At 43.4% G+C, this 26549-nt stretch overlaps 1 protein-coding gene across 4 annotated transcripts in view; it reads right to left on the bottom strand.

The window, feature by feature from the left end:
• The window catches only part of DENND2B (DENN domain containing 2B), a 233650-nt gene that overhangs the window by 101974 nt on the left and 105127 nt on the right, over positions 1-26549 (bottom strand). For 3 of the 4 annotated variants that reach the window (XM_054970816.1, XM_054970815.1, XM_054970817.1), the window contains one exon: positions 13343-13447. The exons of the other annotated variant lie outside the window; for it this stretch is intronic. In XM_054970816.1, the coding sequence (XP_054826791.1) occupies positions 13343-13422 (80 nt within the window). In that variant the 5' untranslated portion in view covers positions 13423-13447. The remainder of the gene's footprint in view (positions 1-13342; positions 13448-26549) is intronic. 4 annotated transcript variants of the gene reach the window in all.

The following is a 26549-nucleotide window of genomic DNA, read 5'->3' as shown; positions in this document are numbered from 1 at the left end:
TATCATTACAACAATGGAGAGACAAATACACACTTCCCATAACTCAATGGATAAAGGACCTTACCATTTCCCCTGGGAGCTCGAGAGAGGAAGAGAAGGACTAGCTCCTCTTCCTCATAGAGAGAAATTTTCCATTAAGTGCATGGTCCCTACTGAGGAGTCCAATGCAAAAGAAGTTACCCCGAGGGCCTATTAGGAAAGCCACAGGGGCCAGAAACCCTGGTAAAAAAGCGGAAATTATAATGAACTCATGGTATCGAAGCCTACTTCTCATGCAAGCTGGATTTTTTAAACTGTGTTTGTTTATGACTTGATTGATATGAATTGTGACTGTGGCTGTTTCCACATGGGGACAATGCTCCATATACCTCCATGCAGAGCAGAGCAAAAGCCAGAAAATCCCTCTCTTGATGCAGAAGGAAGCAGTCTATTTAAAAACAACTGCTTGCTGAGAGGATCAGGGGTATGGGGTGGGAGCAGAACTCGATCGGTCTGTGTCAGAAGATGAACGCAAAAAAGCTGATTGTGCTGCACTGTTCTGTTAGCTCCAAAGAGCCGTGAATAAGTAGACAAACCCATGCACAGTTTGTTGAAAGACTGGCTCCCTATTCATGACTGGCAACTAGGGCATGAATGGAACTGGCACATCCCTAATTTTGGTAGCAGCGGGAGAGATTCTCGTTTCACTTTTTCAATCCACAGCCTTGTAGCCATTTTCTAAATCAATTGAAGTTTCTAAACAATTTATACAGCCATTGCAGTAATACTATTAGTAGTGGCACCTCCGCTATGGAATGGCCGTTTTTGTGGGCTTTTAATTAAGGAGCTGCTCTTTTAACACCATTTTATAGTGTGCATTTAGTCAGGAAACTCCTAAATTCATTATAAGCTGCTCAGTGATTCAGGTTTTTGTCCTCTGGGTGGGGTTTTAATGCTGGGTTTTAATTAACAACTTCTGATGTTTTATGTTTTCATTTATTTTGTAACCTGCCTTAGGCAAGTTCCCTGGAGAGGGAGCACAAAATGTTTATAAATAAATAATACATACCTATGTATGCATAAGTATGGCCAGATTGGTGAATATTTACGTAAGAGAATATGACATTAGTTAACTTACACATTACAGTACAGCAAGCATAAGCACAAGGATGATTTATTGACAGGTCTCATCTACTTCTGATGGAACACAAAATCAGACTCACTGATCTTTTCTGCAGACAATCCCATGAGCTCTAGGAGATGGTTGGTCCTCTCAAACTTCAGCCCAGATGAGAGCCACATTTTCTTTCTTTCTTCATATTACAGCAGAAACAAGAGCACAGAATAAAATGGTCACTTGACTTTCCCACCCCCCACCCCCATCTTTGTAATTTATGAACTGCCCTTGCATTTAGCTCAACCTGACCAAAAGCTTGTTTACAAAAGCAGAAGTAACATCCATGGATTGTTAAGAATATAGCTGTTTAAACCTAACTGTAGAGATTCAAATGAGAACACATAATCTGCGACAAAAGTTTTCTTGCATTTGTTCATGCACCACAAAGATGTGTGTGCATGTGTATATTTTGTACTAGGACAGCCATTGGTCAAATAAGAAGTGACTAACATTCAATTTGGTAAGTGGAAGGAGGCCATGGTAGGTGCCCTGTGGCGCAGAGCCCATGGCGCAGAGTAGTAAGCTGCAGTACTGCAGCCCAAGCTCTGCTCATGACCTGAGTTCGATCTTGGCGGAAGTCGGGTTCAGGTAGCCGGCTCAAGGTTGACTCAGCCTTCCATCCTTCCGAGGTCAATAAAATGAGTACCCAGGTTCCTGGGGGTAAAGTGTAGATGACTGGGGAAGGCCATGGCAAACCACCCTGTAACAAAAAGTCTTGCAAGAAAATGTTGTGATGCGACGTCCCCCCATGGGTCAGTAATGACTCGATGCTTGTACAGGGGACTACTTTTACCTACTTTTTACCTTTAAGGAGGCCATGGAAGTTAAAGTTGGATGGGTTACAAAAGGTCCATGGTCTACGTATTTTAATCCCTGACCTTCATAAAAGTGGCATTTGTGTAGGAAACACCATGTATGAAGATGCAGGCTTTCAAATTTATCTGACCTGATCCTGACATGATATATCCAGTTGTGTACGCTGTAGTAGTTCTTTAAACCAGAGAACTACTTAAACAACAGGTGAAGCATGACCTGAGAGTGTCTATCAAGTTTCTTTGCTTCTGTATGTTCAAGAAGATGAAAACTGGCAGGGGCAGATTGGCCCTTCAATTTAACTAGGAAGTCCCAGGTGGGCCACTGTTCTGGAGGTTTGCAGGCAATCAGGAACAAACTGAGCCCCAGCAATGATGCCAGGTGTAATATTCCAATCAAGGGGAAAGGCAGGAAATGCAGGAAACATCAACATTTATTTTTTAAGAACACACTAAACATGAACTACAACACCTTCAGAACTAAAATCACTTCAGCACTGGAGACTGCTTTTTCCTCTCTTTCTCAGAGTACCCCAGGTTACAGCTTAAAGATGTAGTATAAACACCAGTGTTTTCCAACCTATGGGTTAGGACTCAAAAGCAAGTCACAAAGCCTCTGAAAGTGGATCTCAGGCTAGCCATCCCTAATGGTGGCTCGTGCCCTTTGCATCGTTCTCTTTCTCTTCTTCCTTTCTAGTTCTGCACTTTCTCACCTTGCCCTCCACCTTTGCAACAATAATGAGGGGGTAAACCTGTCTTGCAACTAGCAACATTATGATAGTAGGTGGGAACTGTTCAGTGCACAGAAAAGTGAGAGGAGGAACAAGGTGTGTGTGAGCATAGGCTCTGTCTTGGCACTGCTCCTTAGCAGACCAAACTCTTGCCTGCCCTCTATCTGGTGTGGGAGACATACAACACTGAGCTACCTGCAACCCACCTCTTTGCTGACATCTGACATCTTCCCAAATCTCCTCAAACAGGCAACCTCCCCCCTCAGCTCCTTCTCAGTCTCTTGGGCCAACCCTGGATGAGTCAAATTTGGACTTGTGGGTCACCATACCAAAAAGGTTGGGAACCACTGCTATAAACAATAAACACATAACTTACAACTATTATTACCTTCTGCACCAGCACCACGGGGGCTTCCTGGCTCGGACCAGGCTACTGGCAGTTCTGAACATAGCTTTGGCTGTCATCTCCTTCTGTGCTGCTGCTGGTTGAGTCCTGATCAGCTGACTTGGACTGATCAGCAGCACAGGAGAAAGGAATCCGCGTGGTCTTGCTCACAGTCCTCAACATCACAGCCTGGGCCCAAGGCAACTCTGCAGGCCCACCAGTCCCACAGGAACTGCTCATTTCAGCTTGTTCCTGAACTAACCTACCATTCTAGTCAGCCCTTAGAAAATGGCATTAACCATTAACAGTGAATACCTCCTAGGCCTAAACAAAATTTCTGTCATTAAATTTGACAATTTTGGAAGAGGTTATAGAAATGCAGAAAATTCAAAATAACTTTCAGGAACACAGAGATCACCTATGGTTTTTCTATTAAACAAAGCAAGAAGTTGTGAATCGTTTTTTTCAGACTCTGAAGTATCCTATTGTCTCCTGTGCAGTTCTTAAGAGAGCTGCATCTTTATTCACTCTTATATAAGCCCAATGGAGTTATTACTGGAGCCCTTTTCACAACATTGCTGGGAGACTGAGCATGCCTGGAGGGAAAGGACATTACAGTGGAAAGTTCCAACTCCAAACTAATCGGCATTATAAAGGTGTGTGAAGGTATCTATGTGCAATCCCGCACTCTTTGGTGGAAGGGAAGGATAAAATGACAGACAGGGAGATGGACGGGTCCTATACACATACAACTGTACACAAGTAGGCACCTCTCCATATGATCAGAAACCCTGAGAAAGTGTTCATGTCTTTGTAACTCCATGATAATTTGGAATCAGACTTTACAGGAGTAGTCAGCTGCGTGTCCTGCGTCTTTTCCTCCTTTCTCTTCCATAAGGTCTAATAATCTAAAATATGTGATGTGATTCCCACATGCTCCAAGTTCTCCTCCCTTCTATACTCCTCTGGCTGTTGCTTTTGGAAACAGGAAAACTTTGAGTGATGTTCTCTCATACTTTTTAAATTACTCTTCATTTCTGGTGGTGAGAGAACAAGATACAGGGCTGCTAGTTTTAAAGGCAGCCGCACAAAACTTTCATCATGTCTACATCAAGCCCAAGGAGAAGTTATCTTTGTCATGCTTTGGTGTTCACCAAACATCTACAGCTGTTGTTCACTGTACAGGTAAAGACACTCAGCTTCATAATTTTACAAATCCAGACAACTGTCAAATGGAAAGAAAAAAGATTCCTATTGTTGTGACTTGAATGTTGACAAATGCAGCTGGCTTTCTCCAGCTACTCTCATCTCTTCCTAAGAAAAACAGCTGCTTCTCCAGAAAAGGTTACTTCGTAGTGATAAGTCAGCCAGGGCTGACAAAGCTGTGATAGAAAACCAGCCACATAAAACAATGAGCTGTGCTGTTGCTATTCCTTGTGCCTGCCTTTTCATGTTTCCATTTGTGTAAAACATGACCAGTCTACTTTTATAAATCTGCTTTTTGTTTCTGGAAAGGAAGTGGCTGAGAAATTCACTAGGAAACAAGACTAGCTGCAGTAGCTAAACAGGTTTATCATCTTCAAGTCAGTATTGTAGAAGCTGAGTAGGTAAGGGTCAAAGATAGTTTTGACAAAGCAATGGCAAGGTTGTATTTAAAAAGTTATCTGACTATGAGGAAGGGTAAAGCAACGGCATTAATCTATTTTTAATAATTATTATTATTATTATGTCCCATGCTACCAGCCTCCTTGGAAGTAAAGAGACCAGCCTTTCTCCTCCTCCTGCCTTCCAGCACTCCCAGTGTGGGCAGTGACCACGTCATGTCAGGATGCTGTGGCTGACTCAGTGGGCAGTGACTGGCTGTGTCTGTGAGTGCCACTCATGGGAGCATCAGGTGAGTCCTGAAGACAAAGCCTTCAGAAGTGTACCTTTTTTTTTAACTAGACTGGCTCTCTAACAAAAAAAGAAGGTATGGTCTAACTGACTTCAAAAGCTCGGATTCAAACACAAGGTTTTATGAATTCACAAAAGAATTATGCTGCATCACAGTCCTCAGTATGCCACAAAGGGAAACGCGTTTCCAAACAATGCAAATAAATACTGGCTAAAAGTTAGTGTTTACATCATACTGGGATACGCAACTTTTTACACTTAAACATCCAAACGACCTCAAAATGCAGAGCAAGAAATCAACAAAGACCTCATTTACAGAACAGAAATGACAACAACATCACTGGTAATTAATGTTGATTAATAATCCATAAAGTTTCTGCAACCCAAATACTGATTGTTGTGAGTCATTTTTTAGGAAGTGGCACACATGAGGTCTCACAATAAGTAATATACATCATAGCGCTCTGTGTAATTGTTTCACAGCAATGCCATAAATCTGTGCAGGGACCACACTTGGATTATTGGCAACTATTCAGCTCTATAATTTCCCTTTCTGTAAAGCATCTCTATCCTGACTTAGAATGTGACTACAAGTGACTTTCTTCACGTGGAGAACACTAGATTTTTCTCGCAAGGTTACCTGGGAAGTGAAGTCCGAGTGGTCCTTCCCCTCTCTGTTAGAATTGCTGCCTGAAGAGCCACAAGAGGGCTTCGTTTGGGGGCAGGCAGCTGCTACTTTCTCCTAGGGCAGCGATGGCGAACCTATGGCACGCGTGCCACAGCTGGCACGCAGAGCCCTCTCTGTGGGCATGCAAGCCAAGTCGCCAGATTGCTAGTTTCAGGGCTCATTTGGAGGGAGAACGCCTGGAACAGCGTTCTGAGCAGAGATCACGTGGGTTTTGTCCCTGCCCACGTGATTCCTTTTCCTTAAGGCTGCCTCCCTGCTGCCCATCTCTTTAGCAGCAGGAAGTAGAGGCAGCAGCCAGGCTACTGGGGCTGGCTTTCTAAAAAAGAGTAAGCTGCTTTGATTTAACTTGCTTTACTTTCAGTCATGGCTCTGGAGTGAGGGAGGGAGGGAGGGAGGGAGTGCTTGCAAGCTGCTGGTCTAAAGAAGGGCAAACTGCTTTGATTTATGGTTGTTGTGGGTTTTCCTGGCTTTGATTTAACTCGCTTAACTTTGATTTAACTCACTTTAACTCGCTTTACTTTCAGTCGTGGCTCTTGAGTGAGTGAGTGAGAGAGAGAGAGTGCTTGCAAGCTGCTGGTCTAAAGAAGGGCAAACTGCTTTGATTTAACTTGCTTTACTTTCAGTCATGGCTCTGGAGTGAGTGAGTGAGTGAGTGAGTGAGAGAGAGAGAGAGAGAGAGAGAGTGCTTGCAAGCTGCTGGTCTAAAGATGGGCAAACTGCTTTGATTTAACTTGCTTTACTTTCAGTCGTGGCTCTTGAGTGAGTGAGAGAGAGAGAGAGAGAGAGAGAGAGAGAGAGAGAGAGAGAGAGAGGGAGAGCTTGCAAGCTGCTGGTCTAAAGAAGGGCAAACTGCTTTGATTTAATTTGCTTTACTTTCAGTCATGGCTCCTGAGTAAGTGAGTGAGAGAGAGATGTTAATTAGTTGGGACAACTGTATGTTGTTTTTTCTTAACTAAAACCTCAGTATTCAGGTTTAATTGCAGTGCTGGCACTTTGAAATAAGTAAGTTGATTTTGTGTTGCGGTTTGGGCACTCGGGCTCAAAAAGGTTCACCATCACTGTCCTAGGGCATCCTGCGGGCTGCCTACTCCCAGGGAGCTGCTCTGGAGAAAGCGGCTGCATCGGTGAAGCTTCAGCCACAGTGACAGTGGAAGGATCTGCTGCAGATTCTTCCACTGTCGCTGTGGCTGAAGCTTCACCGACGCAGAGGCTTTCTCCAGAGCAGCTCCCTGGGAGCAGGCAGCCCGCAGGACACCCTAGGAGAAAGTAGCTGCTGCCCGCCCCCAAACAAAGCCCTCTTGTGGCTCTTCAGGCAGCAATTCTAACAGAGAGGGGAAGGACCACTCAGACTTCACTTCCCAGGTAACCTCGTGAGAAAAATCTAGTGTTCTCCACGTGAAGAAAGTCACTTGTAGCTTTGCTCTTAGATGGCTCAGGCAAGCCCAATATCATCAGATCAGATCTTGGAAGCTAAGCAGAGTTGGCCTTGGTTAGTAACTGGATGGGAGACCACTGAAGAAGACCAGGGTTGCAGAGACAGGCAAAGGCAAACCACTTCAATTAGTCTCTTGCCTTGAAAACCCTAGCAGGGGGCCGCAGTAAGTCAGCTATGACTTGTCAGCACTTTCCACCACCACCAAAGCATCTCTAAGAAGCCCTTTGGTCCCATAAAAATCTTTGTCTGCCATTCCCTCCACATACTAGTTATATTAGCATCCTTCCTACCTCGCCAACACACTTAAATATTTCCTTTTCTTTTCAAAAGGTCCGTATTTGGTTCCAGACAGAGTCGCGTTTGGCTTTAGAGCCATAAGTTGCAGACACCTGGGTTAGATGCTGCATCAAATGTAGATCACCAGTCTATACTAATGTAATTGGTGGCAGGTCTGTAATTTAGTAAGTAGCAGGTCTGAATTTAGTGAAAATTTACTGAGAAAGCAAATTCATTGGGATAACAGAACTAGCTCTATTTGGTGAGGCTGCTACTCACAACAGCAAGAAAGGCCATCCTATCCTGTGTGCAACAGCTTGTATAGCAGTATTGACTCTACAGTCATTTCCTGCATTATGCATCTCCTAATAGACGGCTTGAGAGGAGAGATGCAATCCTACCACATCAAAGATATCTCTGAAGAAGATCTAAGTATTAATGGACACCAGTGTCCCTTTTTCAAACAGGCAAAAGGCAAGAAAAACAAATTCTTTAAAAGGACACCAGGCTTTTTGCCATCTACGCTAGTTCTGTTTTGCAGTGATAATCCAAGCATGAGATCATTTAACTTGAAAGCTAAAATGGAAGTGTTTAAAGAAGAAATATGGATACCACTGGCCTTTCTCATTTCAAAAAGGGCTTTTTTTTCAATTGAGCTTTAATTTATGCTGTAGTTCTGCAAAGAGAAACTACTGTGTCAAGACACATACCACGTTCAGGTGAATGTCTCTCAGGTTGCAAGAAAGCAGTGCCAAACCTTTTATTCTGAGCTGTGAGACTGGAACCTTCCACCTTTGGTCACTGAGGCACTGTAGCGGGCAATGAAGCACCTGAATCCAAAGAGCTTTATTGTCTTGTCTTCTTGGACATCCTATAAGTGCCTGCTTGTCTACCTCTGCCCCTTACAGAACCCGATTCCCAATCTCTTATGCAGCAAGCACAAGCGTTCCTCGCTGGTCCTGTATCTTCCCTTTGCTCCTGTCTGAGTCTGGCCCCCTCTCAAATCCCAGATGTGCTGCCTCTCCCTGCTTACCATATCTGATTCAATGCCTGGATTATTCCTGCTTCAGGCATCTGGCCTTGCTTGCAGTCTGGATCTAAAGAAACATATTCAGCTATTAGATGCCCCAACTCTCTCTTTACCTAGTCTAAATAGGCCCCCGGCATAACATACTTATGGTCACTTCACACAAAGCACTTTTATGTGAACACTTATGATTTTAAAAGTTTTTGTCTCAAAATACATAGTAGGAATGTGGCAAACATTTATTTATTTATTTAAAATATTTATATGCCACTTTTGTCAGGTGACACAGGACTCAAAGTGGCGTTACAAATGTTAAAGTAATAGACAAAAATAAATGAGCTGGAACTGGCTGGAACTGGCAGATGCCAGTTCCAAAAGAGCTGAGGCTCTCGAAAGCTTATGCTACAATAAAGTTGGTTAGTCTTAAAGGTCCTACTGGAATCTTTACTATTTTGGAACTGGCTGAGGCTCATGTTGAGTATGTACGCAAACAACAGCCAGTTACAGGACATAGATGCATTATAACTATACTAGCAATCAAGCCTGTTGTGTGAAAAAATACTGTGTGTTCTAGCAAACCTGATTCGGCGGGCCCCCTCTCAGCAGCACTCAAAATGTCTGGAAAAATCTATATGAAAATCTCTTTGAAAATCTCTCTCTGCTTTTGTCCCTTCTTGGGTGGCTTGCCTTTTCCTCTGAGCTCTCCCCTCCCTCCCACTGCTGCTTCCTGGAGCCAAAAAGCAGCAAAGATTTACCTCTGGGAGGGCAGAAACTGGCAGCAGCCTTTAGTTTAGTAAGCACTCCCGTGTTTGCACCCAAAATGTCACCAGTTGGGGGCAGCCTGGGTCCATGCCCCATTTTTAAAAGTAGAAAAGAGCAAAAAGTCCAGTAGCACCTATAAGATTATCACAATTTTTTTTAGTTTTATAGATGCTATTGGACTCTTGCTCTTTTCTACAACTACAAACAAACACGGCTACCCATCTTGATCTAAATCCTTTTTAAAATATGGGCTACCCAGAGAAGGGCAGGTGCTGGAGGTGGCCAAGCAGCAGTGTCTGTCCCCAGCATCATCCTCTGCAGGCTCAGTTTAAAGCTCTTCTTCCCCACCGGAGAGAAAGCCCCGTTCATTTCCCGGTTCTTCCCCACTGTTGGGGCCCTTGGAGGTCTTCTCTACAGTCGAGGCTGTCTGTCTCAAGTGAAGCCTTGTTGTCTGGCCAGAGACTGCCCAAATCCTGGATAGGACCAAAGGACCCTTGGGCTGGAGGAGGGGCAAGCCCGGCTGGCTGTGTGATCGGGTCGCTCCAAGCACAGAGACACTTCACCGGAGAGCTGCAGCCCCATGGCCGTTGTGTGGATTAAACATTGGGCCAAAAGGATGTTGTGCCTCAAAGTGTGAGCTTGGGCACTGTGGCTGCAGAGGGGACACCAGCATGGTTGAGCCCCTTGCTCACTTTTGATCAGAGATGCCAGCCTCGGAGCCCTCCAGAGGGTCCATTCCTATGTGCTTTTCCAGGCTCAGGACACCGCCAGTGCCTGAGTCTTGGCTATGCTACCCCTCCTCTGCCCCTTAAATGCTAGGTGCCAGTAACATACCAGCAGGCATAGCTTCACTTGGCATGGGAGTGCAACACCCTTCCCCCCTACTTGCATTTCAGAACGAAGCGTGAAAAAATACGAGCTCCAGCAAACTGATTTGGCGGGCCCACTCCTGGTGGCAAATGGGTGCCTTGCAGTGGCCTGGGGATCAGAGCAGGAGGGAACTGAGGAGAAGCATGGGGAGGAGTGCTTAGGCTGTTGATTCAGCAGGCCCCCTCCTGGTGGCAAGCGGATGTTTCACAGTGGCCTCGAGGCCAGAGCTGTTGGCAAGGCGCCTGTGCAAGGATTGTGGGCAGTGCCGGCACCAGGATGAAAACTGACTTTTATATAGTAGGACTAGTAACAAAGCCCATTGTGGAACAAAAATACAACCGGCTCTAGAAAGGAGAGGGCAGGCAGGTGAGCATTCCCTCCTCCTCTGTGACTGATCCCAGCTTTGTGAAGGGGGCGGGTATTGCCACATGCTCTGCTCCTGATCTCGGCTGGGTGAAGGGGAGGCGGGCATTGCCTCCTGCTCTGCGCCTGATTCCGTCCGGGTGAAGGGGACAGGCACTGTTGGCTGCTCCATGTCTGGTCTCAATAGGGTGAAGGGAGGGAGGTCATTTCTGCCTGCTCCCCTCCTGAACCTGGCCAGGTGAAGAGGGGTTGGACATTGCCTGCTGCTCCGTGCCTGATCCCAGCTGGGTGAAGGCAGGATGTGGGCATTGCCATCTGCTCTATGCCTGATCCCAGCTGGGTGAAGGGGGGAGGGCATTGCCACCTGTTCCGTGCCTGATTCCAGCTGGTTGAAGAGAGAGAGGGCATTGCCACCTGCTCCGCTCCTGATTGCGGCTGGGTGAAGGGGGAGAGGGCATTGCCACCTGCTCCGCTCCTGATTGCAGCTGGGTGAAGGGGGGGAGCAGGCATTGCCTCCTGCTCTGCACCTGATTCCAGCTGGGTGAAGGTGGGGGGTGGGCATTGCCACCTGCTCCATGCCTGATCCCAGCTGGTGAAGGCGGGATGTGGGCATTGCCATCTGCTCCGTGCATGATCCTGGTTGGGTGAAGGGGAGGGCAGGCATTGCCACCTTCTGCGTGCCTGAAGAGGGAGAGGGCATTGCCACCTGCTCCACTCCTGATCCCAGCTGTGTGAAGTCAGGGGGTGGGCATCGCCACCTGCTCCGCTCCTGATCCCAGCTGTGTGAAGTTGGGGGGGTGGGCATTGCCACTTGCTCCACTCCTGATCCCAGCTGGGTGAAGGCAGGGGCAGGCATTGCCACCTTCTATGCTCCTGATCCCAGCTGGTTGAAGGTGGGGGGTAGACATTGCCATGTTCTCTGCTCCTGATCCCAGCTGGGTGAAGGCCAGGGGCAAGCATTGCCACCTGCTCCGCTCCTGATCCTAACTGGGTGAAGTCGAGGGGCAGGCATTGCCGCCTTCTCTGCACCTGATCCCAGCCTGGGCTTCCCGCCACAGGGCTGTCTCTTCTGGGATTCCTTCCACAACAGTGCCCTCTGGAGGTGCATCAGGGTAGAAAGTGAGTTGTCTGGAACACAGGTAGCCTTTTATATAGTAGGATATGTTAAAGTTTTCATCCAACTGCTGCTTCTAATTACAAGATGGGAATTGTGTAATAGTTTCAGTGAATGCCTTTCATACAATATTACATTTATTGAAGTAAAACTTTAATATTCATGATAATGTTTATATCCACAAACTTCCCATCCATGTTGTTCTAAGCAGAGTTGCGCTCTTCTAAATCCATTGATTTCAAGGAATTTAAACAGATGTAGGTCTGCTTAGGATTTCACTGCATGTCTGCTCCTATAATTTACCCTTATTTAGGGCATTAATAAGCAGAAAGCCAATTTGGATTGAGATTCTACCCATAACTGCAACTTGAGAAATTTCATAACATTTGTCAGTTTTGTCTCCATTTTTGACAACTTTAATTAGAAAAATATTCAGATAATCTGATTTGTGGCGGTTATCCCCCAATAACAACCCTTCTCTATCCAGCTTCACGGTACAGATATTGCAATGATATTTTATTAACACCCTCCACCCAGGGATATTTACAAATCTAAAGAAACCATCTGGTTTGCCAACAATTGATGTATGCATTCATAGCTGAGGCAATCATAATCAATCCCAAATTTGTGTTATCAATTCACATTTAAATAACTTAGCATTACATGTTACTGCAAGAAAATTATAACCTTGAAATACTAATTGAATAGAAACATAAGGGAACAAAAAGCCCCCAGTCTGTTTCTTTGTAGGTTTCCGGGCAAATCCTATATTTAACCAGTGGCAAAGCAGTTGCTCGTTGTGTTGAAATAGTATAATTCTTTTACAAATGAGTTTGGAATAAACCTTTCCAAGCCCCAAATTAAACCAATACTACTTCAACTGATTTATTAAAATGAAGAAACTCATGGATAACTCAGGTAGCCTTTTTCTTGGACCATTTCCCCAAAGGGGTCAGCCAAGCAAATGACAAGAAATGAAGGATGAGTAAGTTCCTCTCTTCATTTGTCATGTTGGTATAATTCAAGAGCATCTCTCCTTTCACATCTATTCATCCCTCTAAATATTATTTATCACCTATATAAACCTGTTAAAAGAATCAAAATGGAAATAAAAAGAAGGAAAATACAGGCTTGGTTGTCATACAGAGAAGTGACACACAAACTGTTAAAAGACTAATGCCAATTAATAATAAACTTAACAATAGTGGCTCTCATTTTTTTTTACTGTCAGGACCACAGTTTTGGTTAGGGTCTATGTGTCAGATGTTCAGCCTATGCCATTTACAAAGCTGCATGTTGACATGACATGACATGAGTGGGAAAGTAATAACATTAGAACAGTTCCACTGGTACAACCAAAGATCCATCTGTTTCCAGATACCTCTGCGATGCTTGCATACACATACAAACAAAAGTCACGGTTCTCATTGTCTTTCTATAGCACAACATACTTCAGAGATGATTGTCACTGAACATGGAGGTTCTATTTAGCTGTCATAGCTAATAGCTGTTGACAATCTGTTCTGCATCCTGGGATTCAGTAAGGTGTAGAGGTTTGTGCATCAGACTATCGTCTGGGACTTGCAGTTTCAAATCCCTGCTCAGCTAGGAAACTCCCCAGAAATCTTGTCTCCTGAGAATTCCATCCACCACCTTGGCTCCCAGTGAAGCATTTTAAAACCATTTGTTACTGAAGGAAGTGGAAGCTGAATATTTCACTAAAGACTTTTAAACATTTTACTTTGTCATCCACTGATTTACATATATTACAGTTTAGCAATTCAACTTCAGGAAAGGGGCAACAAGGAACAGTATTTGCTCAGCACTTACCGATCCAGAGTATCTCGAGGGACTTTACTTCCTCCAGCCCTCCTGAGGACACTGGCATTCTTGTTGGCAGTCATGGTCATTTCTGCTCTCTATAAATCTAAAAACCTGAGGCACAAGGAACAAAATCCAAGAAAACCAGGTGAGATTTACAGGGAACTGAATCAAAGACATTTTCCAACATGGCTAACTCTGGTGCTGAAAGAGGAGGAGGAGGAAGATACAGGAACATGAAAACCATAGACAGCATCTCTGCTTCCAGTTCTGTAAAAGCCAAACAATATATCAGATAAGATTCAGATCAGAGTCAAACTTAGATAAAGCATTGTGAACTACAGTCTAGCTCCTCTCATTACATTAGAGATGGGATAATTATGGTACTTTTATTTTTAATTGTTATAGTAAAAATGTGGTAATTATAATAAACATGAAAATCTTTACATAGCCCAAAGTAGTTATGCAATATCATATGATACAAAAATAAACAGCAGTCTGTAACTCTCCATCTATTACAGCTTAGAACAAGTAGTGAATGGTCTCTGTATTTTTCCTGATTAAATTTGAATTTTACATAATTTCATCTCATTCTATACTTCATGTATTTCATTGCCCCTTGACGCTGCTGTTTCTGTATTTTTCTATAACTCCTATATAAAATGACTGCATAGTGGAGATCCATCCATATCATCTGAAGAAGTGAGCTCTAGTGCACAAAAGCTTATTCTTGAGTAGAATTTGGCTAGTCTTTAAAGTGCCACAAGACTCCTGTTTAGTTTTGCTACAACAGCTCCCCCTCTGGAATTATGACAGGATACAATTTTTCATATTATGAATCATACAAACGTTCCCTACAGCTTATCAAAGACAAGCTGCTTACTGTCATTAAGAATGACTAATGATTCTTACCCAAAGACTTAAATGTAATATAGACTTGTCTGTGCCAAATCCAGATTTTCGTATTACAGCTGGAAAAACTGCCTTCCTTTATTCTGCCATGTTATCAAATTATTATTGGAAACTTTAGGGTTCCCATAGTAAATATAAAACAAACAGTCTGCTTAATTAAAGTTTCCAATGACAGGTTTGACCCAAATCCTCTCAAAGTTGTATCTCTTAACTAAAACTGAATCCAGACATTTATATATGTAAAATACAGCTGACTGTGCCTTCCTTCACTAAATAATGGCAAATAGCACTGTGGCATTTTACCCCCTTTATGTGACCTGTATATTGCGGCCTCCCTTTTTTACTTTGTGCTCCCTTAAGGTTTTCGCTGCTACCAAAGGCTTTCACCTTAGTTCTCTCTCAGTTTGACTTATAATATAGGAAGGCTTAGCTATAGATAGTAGAGTGACAAAATGGTCAGTGCTTTGGGGATGGTTGTGAGTAGGGTTGCCAGATGGCCTCCCTACCAGAATCAGACAGGGGCCCCAACACTCACCTGTGTGATCACATCACTCAGTGATGTTATTACTGCCCAGGCAGCCAGGCATGCCTACCAGTTGCTTTGCTAGCCAGGCACTTCTCCAACACTCAGGGGGTGAGCGAGCTCACCACTTCTCAGGCACAGGAGGAGGCTGGCCTGGCAGGGCACTTCTCCAACACCCAGTGGCTGAGTGGGCTCACTGCTTCCTAGGCGCAGAGGAGGCTGGCCCAGCCAAGGGCTTCTCCAACGCTCAGGGGGTGAGCGAGCTCACCACTTCTCAGGCACAGGAGGAGGCTGGCCTGGCAGGGCACTTCTCCAACACCCAGTGGCTGAGTGGGCTCACTGCTTCCTAGGCGCAGAGGAGGCTGGCCCAGCCAAGGGCTTCTCCAATGTTCAGGGGCTCACTGCTTCCCAGGCGCAGAAAAGCCTGGCCCAGCCAGGCACTTCTCTGACACTCAGGGGCAAGCGGGCTTGCTGCTTCCGAGGTCGGAGGAAGCTGGCCGGCCGGGCACTTCCCCCATGGGCAAAAATACTGGACATAATTTTACCATGTTTCCCCCAAACAGCCAGATAAAAAATCAGACTGTTTAGAAGAAAACCGGACACCTCGCAACTCTAGTTGTGAAGTAAAAAAAAGATCGTTTATTCTAGATGAAACAGGCAGTTTACTTAAACAGAAATTGAGTTTATTTATAAGAACCTATGCATAACAGTTTCAGAGCAATTTATAAGCGTACTAGTGTCAGAATTATTCGTAAGTCTGGTGGTTTCAAAATAGGTATATATCCTTATATGTTTCTACACACACACACACACAGTCACAAAGACTAATTTTCCACACAGTTGCCACTTAAGCTAAAAATTTCCCCCAAAGAGAAAAACATGGAATTCTCTTGAGTTCCCTGAATTTCACTTGCTACTCAGGCTGTTTTCATCCACAAAGTAAAACACAGACCTCTCAGCACTTCACTCACTGAAAAACTCTCTTCTTTAACCACAGTGACAAAGACTTCCACACACTGAACTTTCCCTCTCAACCACTGTCTAAACTGCAGGTCACTCCATTCCTAGTATTCAGCTACCATCCAGTCACAGCAAGCTTCACTCACCCATCCAGACCCCTTTCTTTCTTTCTTTCTTTCTTTCTTTCTTTCTTTCTTTCTTTCTTTCTTTCTTTCTTTCTTTCTTTCTTTCTTTCTTTCTTTCTTTCTTTCTTTCTTTCTCTCTATCAAGGTCTGCATTTTACACACACATTCAAAACCCCACGTTGATCAGCAGAAACAAAACAAACAAACAATTTAAATGGCAAAACATTACAAACACAGCAGTAACTTCTTTGTATCCTGTGTTGCTGGAGTATGAGCTCTGAGAAGGAATTAAAAGGCATAAATCTACATAAAACTATGACATATATTATATTTTTAGCCCACCCTTTCTCCAAGGGCAATTTACTTGGGGATTATCCTACTTCATCCCCACAACAATCCTGTGAGGCTTGTTAACATCATAAGATGTATCCCTGGGAAAGATGCTGTTGGGATTCCTCTAAGCCAAAAGTAGAAAGCTGGCTTTGAGAGCAATCCTCAGCAGGTTACTCAGAATCTTATTCAGGTTATTCAATGGATGTTACTCTCAAGAAAGTGTTCTTACACTTACTGTATGACAACTGCATGGTCTGCACTGTCACTTTAAATATATTCTCAGTTGTGTGCATGACGGATTCTCAGGTCCCTTGCTTTAGTCCCACAACCATACTGTCAACTCTTTGCCCCCTTCCCAGCAGCCACAATCCCAGGAATCGACCTTACTGTCATTAGAAAAGGGAAAGCAGGGGAGAATCAGGCCTATCAGTGCCTTCCTGAGGGATAATTGGATCCAACCCACTGTACCATCAGAATTGATGGTTAGAGGAAGGAATTACAGACAGTTCTAACTGGGACATTGTTACAACAAGCCTGGGAGGGCATATGACAACAAAGAGCCAATTCTATGTTACTGGTTCCTAGATTTTTTGTATTCCCTCAGTCTAGGCAACAGAAATATAGAAACATAGAGCTGGAAGATACATCAAGAGTCATCTAGTCCAGCATCCTGAACAAATTCACAGCTTTTCCTCTCCCCCGCCCCCCCCCCCCCCGCCGTCCATCTCCCTCATTGGCCCCTGCTCTATGCCCAGAGGAAGGCAAAAAACCCTCCAGGATCCCTGGCCAATCTGGCCTGGAGGAAAATTCCTTCCTGGCCCCAAAGTGGTGATCGGCATTACCCAGAGCATATAAGAAAGGGCCACAAGAGCCAAGTGCTAGCTCATCCCTTTATGCACTCTCTCTGTCTTGATCTGTGTACATTCATATTAAGTCAAGAATCATCACAGCCTCTTCTTAAATACCTCCAAGGAAGCCTGTTCCACTTAGGAACCGCCCTGACTGGAAGTTCTTCCTAATGTTTAGCTGAAAACTCTTTTGCTTTCATTTTAACCTGCTGTTTCTGGTCCAACCGTCTGGAGCAACAGAAAACAAGTATGCTCAATCCTCTACGTGACAGCCCTTCAAGTACTTGAAGAGGGCTATCATATCACCTCTCAGTCACCTCCTCTCCAAGCTCCTTCAACCCTTCCTCATAAGGCTTGGACTCCAGATCCCTCACCATCTTCGTTGCCCTCCTTTGGACGGATTCCAGCTTGTCAAAATCCTTCTTAAACTATGGTGCCCAAAACTGTACACAGTACTCTAAATGAGGTCTAACCAGAGCAGAGTTAAGTAATACCATCACTTTGCATGATCTGGACACTATTCTCCTTTTGATAAAGCCTAAAATTGTATTTGCCTTTTTAGCTACAGCATCACATTGCTGACTCATGTCCAGCATAAGGCCATGAAGTCATTCCACTGAGCCAGCAGACTACCGGCCTTCACTCTTCTTGCTTTCAGGCTTCTCACCCTCAGGACCATGCAGCTAACAGCTTCATAGAAACTTCCATGTCCAAATCTGGCATTCTACGAGTTATGCCATGCACAGTGGTTGTTTATAACCTTCTAAAGTGAAAGGTGGGGAACTGCAACACCCAGCTCCAATTTCTAAAAATTCTTCACCAAATGTTTAAAAGCTATTTTCACAGTTCTGAATATTGTATTTCATTGGGCATGAGAAAAAGATTTCCAAGCTATTTCCAAAAGAGGTTGTGAAAACTGTTAAAACTGATAGTGCATCATCATAGAGGAAGAGTGAAACCAACCTGCCACACCCTGGTCTGAAACAGATATTGATTAAACAAAGGAAGCAGGCCTCAAATATGCTTTGGTATTGTATTTGTAACATGTGTATAGTTACTTAGCTTAGTTCTTGCTGTTCCATCCTTGAAGAGATACTTTTAAAAAGTTGAACAAATGCCCAGAATGAACAATTTGGTCTACAAAGTACACAGCTTCAATACATTTACTTGCCTGAGAAAAAGTTCTAAGCTTAGAGAAGAATTCATGACATGCCGCTGGAAGTGACAAATCAGTAGATTTAGTATGGTCATGTGGTTTCTATGTCATTGAGTCTATACTAAAGAGTCACATCCCAAAAACCCCTGAATCTCTCAGACATGGGTTGCATGAAATTATTTAGTCTTTCAGAAAGTGCTTTGGTGAGATTCTTAAGACTGTATTTTATCTTTTAGATCTAAGATATATAGGATAAGGGATTTTGACTTGTATGCTTACCTGCTTCTGTTATCTTTTACATATGGAACTGTTATTTGTATATTTATGACCTCTGTATATTTGGACATTTCAAGATTGATTAGACTGATTTTTAAAAAGTCTTAAAAGATAATCATGAGTGATTTTTGGCTAGGACACATGGTTTTCACTTTACACCTGGTATAAATAAACTTCTGACCTCTCTCAGTCAGAAGGTTGTTAACCTGTAAGAGATAAGCTGTGGTTGAGAACAGCTATCTTGAGTACAGCTCAGTGGTTTAGGGGTTAGAGCACTGCTTTAAAATAGACAAGGAGACTATTATTACTGTTATAGAGAGAGAATGTAAAATACATTCTATGTGCCTTGGAAGAAAGAAGTTGTACTGCTTATACCGTGAAGAAACAGGGCAACGTGAGTCAGTAATTCCAACCAAGCAACAGAATTCTAACAGAAACAAGAGGGCTTAAACCTCACCAATATGATACTGAGTCTTCATAAAAGTTTTTGAGACTCAACATCCTAAAGTTAACTAAGCTTTTCTGGCTTGTGGGTTTTATTCTGGAAAAATGATTCAATAACTTGGTTCAGATGTAATGATAAACCATCACTTACTGCTTTATGAATTATCTTCACAGGGCCTTCAGCCCTATTCACATCACTTAACTACTGATCTTGGTTTGAAGAACAAACACAAATAATTTGTCAATTTAGATGTAACAGGTGGGGACCTTTCCTGCTTCCTTCTCTCCTTTCCAACCATCTTCCTCTGCCCTGTCTTCACTTTTCTCTAGGGCTGCCAATCCCCTGCCTGGGGCAGGGGACCCCCTGTTCCCACCTCCTCCCCCCGACCCCACTTACCAGGCCAGCGGGGGGCGTACCTCCTGTGGCGCCCCGCCCAGCAGTGCGGCACACCCCTGGGCAGTATGGCATGCCCCTGTGCCCACTCCTGCCGTGGTGTGCTCCTGCGTGCCACAACGGGCCAGTTTCGGGCCAAATTGGGCCCAGGGGGGTGATTCAGCCCTTTGGTGAGCGTGGGAGCGCACGCTGGGCCGCCCTTTGACCCGTGTGATGATGTCACTTCCTGGAAGTGAGGTCATCACGCATGCTGGGAACGTGTGCAAGAAGGGACGCCAGAGAGAGCGGAGGGGGAGTACCAGGGTCCCAGTCCCCCACCAGAGGACTCAAGGGACCTGGCAACCCTACTTTCCCCCCATTTCCAATCCTTCCCCCACCCTGCATGTCAGCCTCTACCTAATGGTCTAGTTGAGTAGTACCAACTAAGCTGGGCCCAGTTGTACAGGGGGAACCTGAAAGGACTTGCTGGGGGTACTTCACTTCCCCCTATATCTCCTCCCCCAGACTATTTGTCTTTCCTTCCTCCTGGCAGCCTCCATTTGCTCACCTTTTGCCACATCCTTCTCTCCTTTAAACCCACTAAACAACTTACCTTTCATCCACCCCCGATCTTCATCTATATTTATTAATTTTATTCATTTATACACTACCTTTCTCCACAATGGTGACCCAAAGCAGCTTATATCATTCTTTTTGCCTCTGTATTATCCTCATAATGACCCTGAGAGGTAGGTTAGGCTGAGAGTGTGTGACTGGATCAAAGTCTCCCAGTAAGCTTCCATAGCAGAGTGGTGATTTGAACCTGGGTATCCTATATCCTGCTCTGAAACTCTTACCACTTTACTACACTGGTTATTCAGAGGAGGACTGCTGTTAAACAGTAGCAAGCAGCCAGACTTGGATCCGAGTCATGCAAGTCTTGTGGTATTAAGGTAGTTGCTTCGGGGCCTGGCCCTCTCTGAAAGGCCAAAACAGCCCTGGAAAGGGTCCTCTTCCCTCCCGCCCACCTTTTATTGACGGAAAGCAAGCCTGAGATACTGGCCAACCTGCCATGATAGCCTAGCAACAGCCACTGAGGGCATCTGGTTAAAGCTACAGGCGTTCTTTTTATCATTTTGGATTTTTAACCCCCTCCCCTCCTTTTTTTTAATTTCAGCTTTTTCTGCAAGCCAGAGGCATTTTTCAGGTAGTAAAGAGAACGGCCGTTCCCGTAACAATAGCTGAACAGCAAAGAGGGAAAACTCCCACGGAAACCAAACGAATCACCAATTAGTTTGTAGACTAGTGAAAAATTTTTTAAAGTGCAAGTGCAATTACTAATGTAGTCATTCAATACAAAATGTACAAAATTCATTCAAGTTACATTCACAATCAATTACATAAATGTCATATTCAACACTCATATGAACTCTACAGTTAAAATAATTACACCATAAATAAAGTGCACCCGGGTATATATAAAGACTTCAAAGGTAAGACATCTCTTAATAATGGTATTCTTTGTGTCCTTTAATCCATATTCTTTCTTCAGTAATACAATTCCTTCAGTAGGATGAGTGAGAATGCAAAGATGCTAAAAGCCTCTTCCTCCACGCTCAATCTGGGGCCGGCTACGAGTCACAGATTTCGTGCCCACTTCATCAGGAGCGTGCTTCCTACCATGGGTAGAAATTATATATCTCAACCACACTCTTCTCAACAGCATGTCTATCTTCAATATACCAAATTCATTTCCATACTCACACATCCCATAAGATATTCTCATTCACAATGTAGATTACTAGTTAGTCACCCCGGAGTCTGGCGGCTGCGTGTTCTCTTGCGCATCTAACAATCACCTCACTTATCTTTTTATCTCTGCTGATTAATTGGAGACTCTTATCATAAAGGTACAGGATTACAAACTACAAATCCACCACGATATACATTTCAACGGTAGCAATTCAATAATAACTCATTATTCAAGCCCTTAGGTCTAACACAGTCAAATTTAAATATCCAGTAAGCCTCCCGTTGGAGAAGCCACGATTGCATCCCTTCTCGTTCACCCTTGGCAGCCACTTCTAAAATTACAATCTTAAGGCTGTTTTCCTTTTTTTTTTTTTATATTTTTATTTTTTATTAACTACATTAACTAACAATACAAAGGGAAGAAAGGGAACAAGGGGAGGAAGGAAAAAAAACACAACTACAACATGTAACAACTATGCTACATGTTGTAGTTGTGTTTTTTTCTCCTGGGTCCCGGACGCAATTCTCTCTGAGCAACTGCAGCCGCAGTGCTCGTTTCCTTCCCCCCCCCCCTCAGACTTCTTCTTTTCGTCTTGCTTGGTGCACTGAAATTCCGGATTTTTATCCTCAAAATCCCTTAGTTGATCTTCTGATAATATCTTGAAAGCTTGATCTTTGTGACTGAACCAGATTCCTTCCGGAAATAACCATTTGTACTTTATTCCACGTTCTCTCAGAAGAGCTGCGAACTTTTTATACTTAAAACGTCTTTTCCGAACTAGAAATGGGACGTCTTTCAATATCTTAACTTTATTACCCAAAAAGTCCAAATCTGCATTGTATGAATTATATAGGATAGTGTCCCGGATCCTCTTAGATGAAAAATCAATGATGATCTCGCGAGGCAGCTAACGCTTCATTGCATATTTTGAAGTAGCCCGACGGACTTCCAAAATGGCGCTTTTTACTTCTTCTTTAGTTGCCCTCGCGGGTGTCGCCAGTAGTTCCAAGACCAGACCCCGTAAATCCCCATTTTCCTCCTCTTTCACATTCTGGAGGCGCAAAATTGTCTGTGTTCGTTCCACTTGTAGCCCGATCAGCTGGTTCTCCACCAGTTTAAGCTCTTTATTCGTAGCCTTCACGAGTGACGCACTTTCCCGAGCAGACTTCTCTGCCCCCCCCGCTGCTTCCTTAATGGTTTTCACTTCGCTCTCAATTAAGCCCACCCTTTGATCTGTTTCGTTCAGCTTGTCAACAAAGGGTTTTATGGCTTCACCAACCGCCCTCCGCACTACTTCCTCCAACGACTCTCCCTTCAGGGCAGCCGAAACTGACTTGCCCAGAGCGGGACTTTGTTTTTTCGTTGCCATTTTAGGGGGGGGGAACCGCCAACCAGATTCTGAAACTCAGCGAAGGGGAAGAACGAGCCTTCTTAGCTTCAGATCCCACCACTCCTTCGCGTGCACTTGTAGTAACAGAAGGGATTCGCTTACTTGCAGGCTTTCGCCTAATTCTGCTCTTTGCCGTTTTCCATGGCCTGGCAGCACTCGAGGCGCCGCGCACGTCTGCCGGCCTCCATAGGGACAAACGGGCAATTAACCCCCCGCATTGATTCCGGGGGGCTCTTCCCGCAGCGTCCCGGACCCAGCCTCCCTCACTGGGAGTTTTGGGGGCTAATCTTCGCAGATCAGCCGCCCGGACAGGGTGCTCGGGCGCTTCCTCTCAGACCTGCGAAGAGAAGTGTCCAACATGGCTGAGAAAACGAAACTGAATCCCTTAAGGCTGTTTTCCTGATGGTTCTGTTCCTTAAAGTGCTGGGTCAGTGGTGCCTCTGTAACATTGTTCCGAATGCGTGTCATATGCTCAAGTATCCTAACCTTGACAGGTCTGAGCGTACAACCAATGTAAATCAAATTACAGGGGCATTCCAGGGCATAAACCACTCCTTTAGTCTGGCAATTAGCAAAATGGCCAAAACTACACTTATATCCCCTAATGGAGATCTCTTTGCCCTCAACGAGCAGACCGCAAATCTGGCAGTGCCCGCATTTAAAATTCCCCCTCGGGAGGCGGCGTAAGTTAGTCTCACTACGTGCATCAGCCCTAACTAGTACGTCCTTTAGACTCTTAGTTTTGCGGAAGCCTACCCTTGGTTTCATTTCACAGCCCTTAATGCTCTCTATAATATTCCAATGGTGGGAGATAATTTTTCTTATCTGGTTAGCCCTGGGCGTGAAATCCAATGCCCAGACTATCCTATCATCCTGTATTTTCCTCGCAGGTTCAAACAGGGATCTCCTATCTCTCATCATTGCTCTCTGCCAAGCGTGACCCACAACTTTCCTTGGGTAATTCCTCCCCAGAAATTGCCTGCAAAGGGAACGACCATCTTTTTCAAAATCCAATGTGCGGGATGAATTTCGTTTAATTCTAAGTAACTGACCTAAGGGGATGTTCTCCCTTAAATGGCGGGGGTGGAAAGATTGAAAATCCAAGTAAGAATTTTTATCTGTCTCCTTACTATAAGTTTTGACTTTGATCAAATGGTCCTCACTCCTATATGTAATTACGTCCAAATAGTTAATTTGTTGTCTGTCATACTGCCACGTAAATTTAACATTAGAATCCCGACTATTCAGCCATTCACAAAATTCTTCCACTTTCTCAATATCCCTATAGATGAAATATAGGTCATCTATAAAACAGAAATATTGGACGATGTATTCTTTATACGGGTTTGAAGGATGTAAAATAAACTGATTCTCCCAGCTGCCCATGAATAAGTTGGCTATGCTGGGTGCCGCAGAGCTACCCATCGCTACCCCTCTCAGCTGATAAAAAAAGTCTTCCTCAAAGCGAAAATAATTTTTCTCGAGTATCAAGTCCAATAACTGCAGCAGAAAAGCCCTGGAAAGATTATGGCCCTGCCCCCTAATTAAAGCATCCTCCACCACCATTCTAGCTGATTCATGCGGGATGATGGTATATAAGGAACAAACATCCATGGTGAGGAATCCTGCCCCTTCTTCTACATATGTGCCCTCTATACGTCTAATAAAATCTCTAGTGTCCTGCAATAAGGGACATATATTAGCCACTGCCGGTCGCAGTTCAGAGTCGATCAGAATTGCCAGTGGCTCCAAGAGGGATCCACAACCCGAGATAATAGGCCGGCCTGGGGGAGGGTAAACTTTTTTGTGTACTTTAGGTAGGATGTAAAATAATGGGGTTCGGGGGTTCTTAGTCCATAAAGATTTATATAGCATCTTATTAATTTCACCCGATTCCCTTGCTTCACTCAGCTATATGAGATGCTATATAAATGTGAATGAGAATATCTTATGGGATGTGTGAGTATGGAAATGAATTTGGTATATTGAAGATAGACATGCTGTTGAGAAGAGTGTGGTTGAGATATATAATTTCTACCCATGGTAGGAAGCACGCTCCTGATGAAGTGGGCACGAAATCTGTGACTCGTAGCCGGCCCCAGATTGAGCGTGGAGGAAGAGGCTTTTAGCATCTTTGCATTCTCACTCATCCTACTGAAGGAATTGTATTACTGAAGAAAGAATATGGATTAAAGGACACAAAGAATACCATTATTAAGAGATGTCTTACCTTTGAAGTCTTTATATATACCCGGGTGCACTTTATTTATGGTGTAATTATTTTAACTGTAGAGTTCATATGAGTGTTGAATATGACATTTATGTAATTGATTGTGAATGTAACTTGAATGAATTTTGTACATTTTGTATTGAATGACTACATTAGTAATTGCACTTGCACTTTAAAAAATTTTTCACTAGTCTACAAACTAATTGGTGATTCGTTTGGTTTCCGTGGGAGTTTTCCCTCTTTGCTGTTCAGCAGAGGCATTTTTCAGGCATTTAGGAAGATCTGTCTTGTCCATTCATGGCTCTCCATTTTTAAGTATCCTCAGATCAAGGCCACTTGGCTATTAGTATATAAGATGGTTTCCCATAGTTGTTATGAAAGAAGAAACAGCTAATCAGCATACACAAGGAAGGAAGAAGAGGGACAGTAGGCAACATTCAAATGATCTTAACAGTACAGTCCTAAGCAGAAGTATATCCATCTAAGTCCATTGATTTCACTGAATCAAGTCTTGCCTTTTATTGGGTAATTTCCCCTGTTAATGGAAAGAAAAGAAATGCTATATAAAATATAAGAAGTTACACACCATTCAACACAAAATTTTTGTTAAAAAATACTAAAGTCAATTGAAAATATTTCAGATGACTCCTCAGAGAAACATAAAAGTACCCCAAAACATGCAGAATATACAGCTTCTATTATGAAATTTGCAGTATCAAGAATATTTTCAATAATCAAACATCAACATCTAACGTAGTTACTATTTTCACATCAAAATGTGTTCCTTTCTCAGTGTTTCTATGAATTCTCTTACATCGTTCTTGATTTTATAAGCTAGTTTTCCATTTTAAAAACTAACAATGGCAGGGTAGGGGGTGAGAAATGTACAAAATGCGATACAAGGCACGAAAGTGGGGAAGGCACCAGGACCAGATGGACTTACACCTAAATTTTATAAAGTAATGGCTGATGAATTAAAGCAGCTGATGCAAAAAGTAATGGATACAATACTGGGAGGACAAGAGATACCAGAAACATGGAATGAAGCCAACATTACATTGATACCGAAAGAAACACAGGATTTAATGAATGTTAAAAATTACAGACCGATATCGTTAACCAACAATGACTATAAGATTTTTGCCAAAATTTTGGCTGAAAGACTTAAAACCTGGTTGGTGGAATTTATTGCAGAAGAACAAGCGGGCTTTTTGCCGGATAGACATATAAAAGACAATTTAAGAGTAGTTTTGAACACTATAGAGTATTATGATAAGAATCCAGGGAAGGAAGTCAGATTTTTTTTTGTTGATGCAGAAAAAGCATTTGACAACTTAAATTGGGATTTTATGATTGCCACGATGGAAAAGATGCAAATAGGAGAAATGTTTATTCAAGCAGTGAAGTCTATATATAAGAATCAATCTGCAGCTGTAGTTGTAAATTGCGATATAACAAAAAAAATGGAGATAAGAAAAGGAACGAGACAAGGATGTCCACTTTCTCCATTGTTATTTGTGATAGTATTGGAAATTTTACTTAGACAAATACGGGATGATGACATGATAAAAGGTTTGGAAACTAAGGGTCTTTCCTACAAAGTTAGAGCTTTTGCAGACGATGTGATGGTTATAATTGAAAATCCTATTCAAAATATGCCAAGACTGATGGAGAAAATAAAAGAATTTGGAGATCTGGCAGGATTTTATATTAGTAAAGACAAATCTAAAATATTATGTAAAAATATGTCTAAACAACGACAACAAGAACTAATGGAGATAACGAATTGTGAGGGAGTTCATAAAACAAAATATCTAGGTATTGAGTTGACTGCAAAAAATATTGATTTATTCAAGAATAATTATGATAAACTATGGCAACAAATTGATAAGG

Source organism: Eublepharis macularius, chromosome 2, assembly GCF_028583425.1.
Source record: "Eublepharis macularius isolate TG4126 chromosome 2, MPM_Emac_v1.0, whole genome shotgun sequence".
Classification (NCBI taxonomy): Eukaryota; Metazoa; Chordata; class Lepidosauria; order Squamata; family Eublepharidae; genus Eublepharis; species Eublepharis macularius.
The sequence above is the reverse complement of the archived record's forward strand: the minus strand, read 5'-3'. Positions and strand labels throughout refer to the sequence as shown.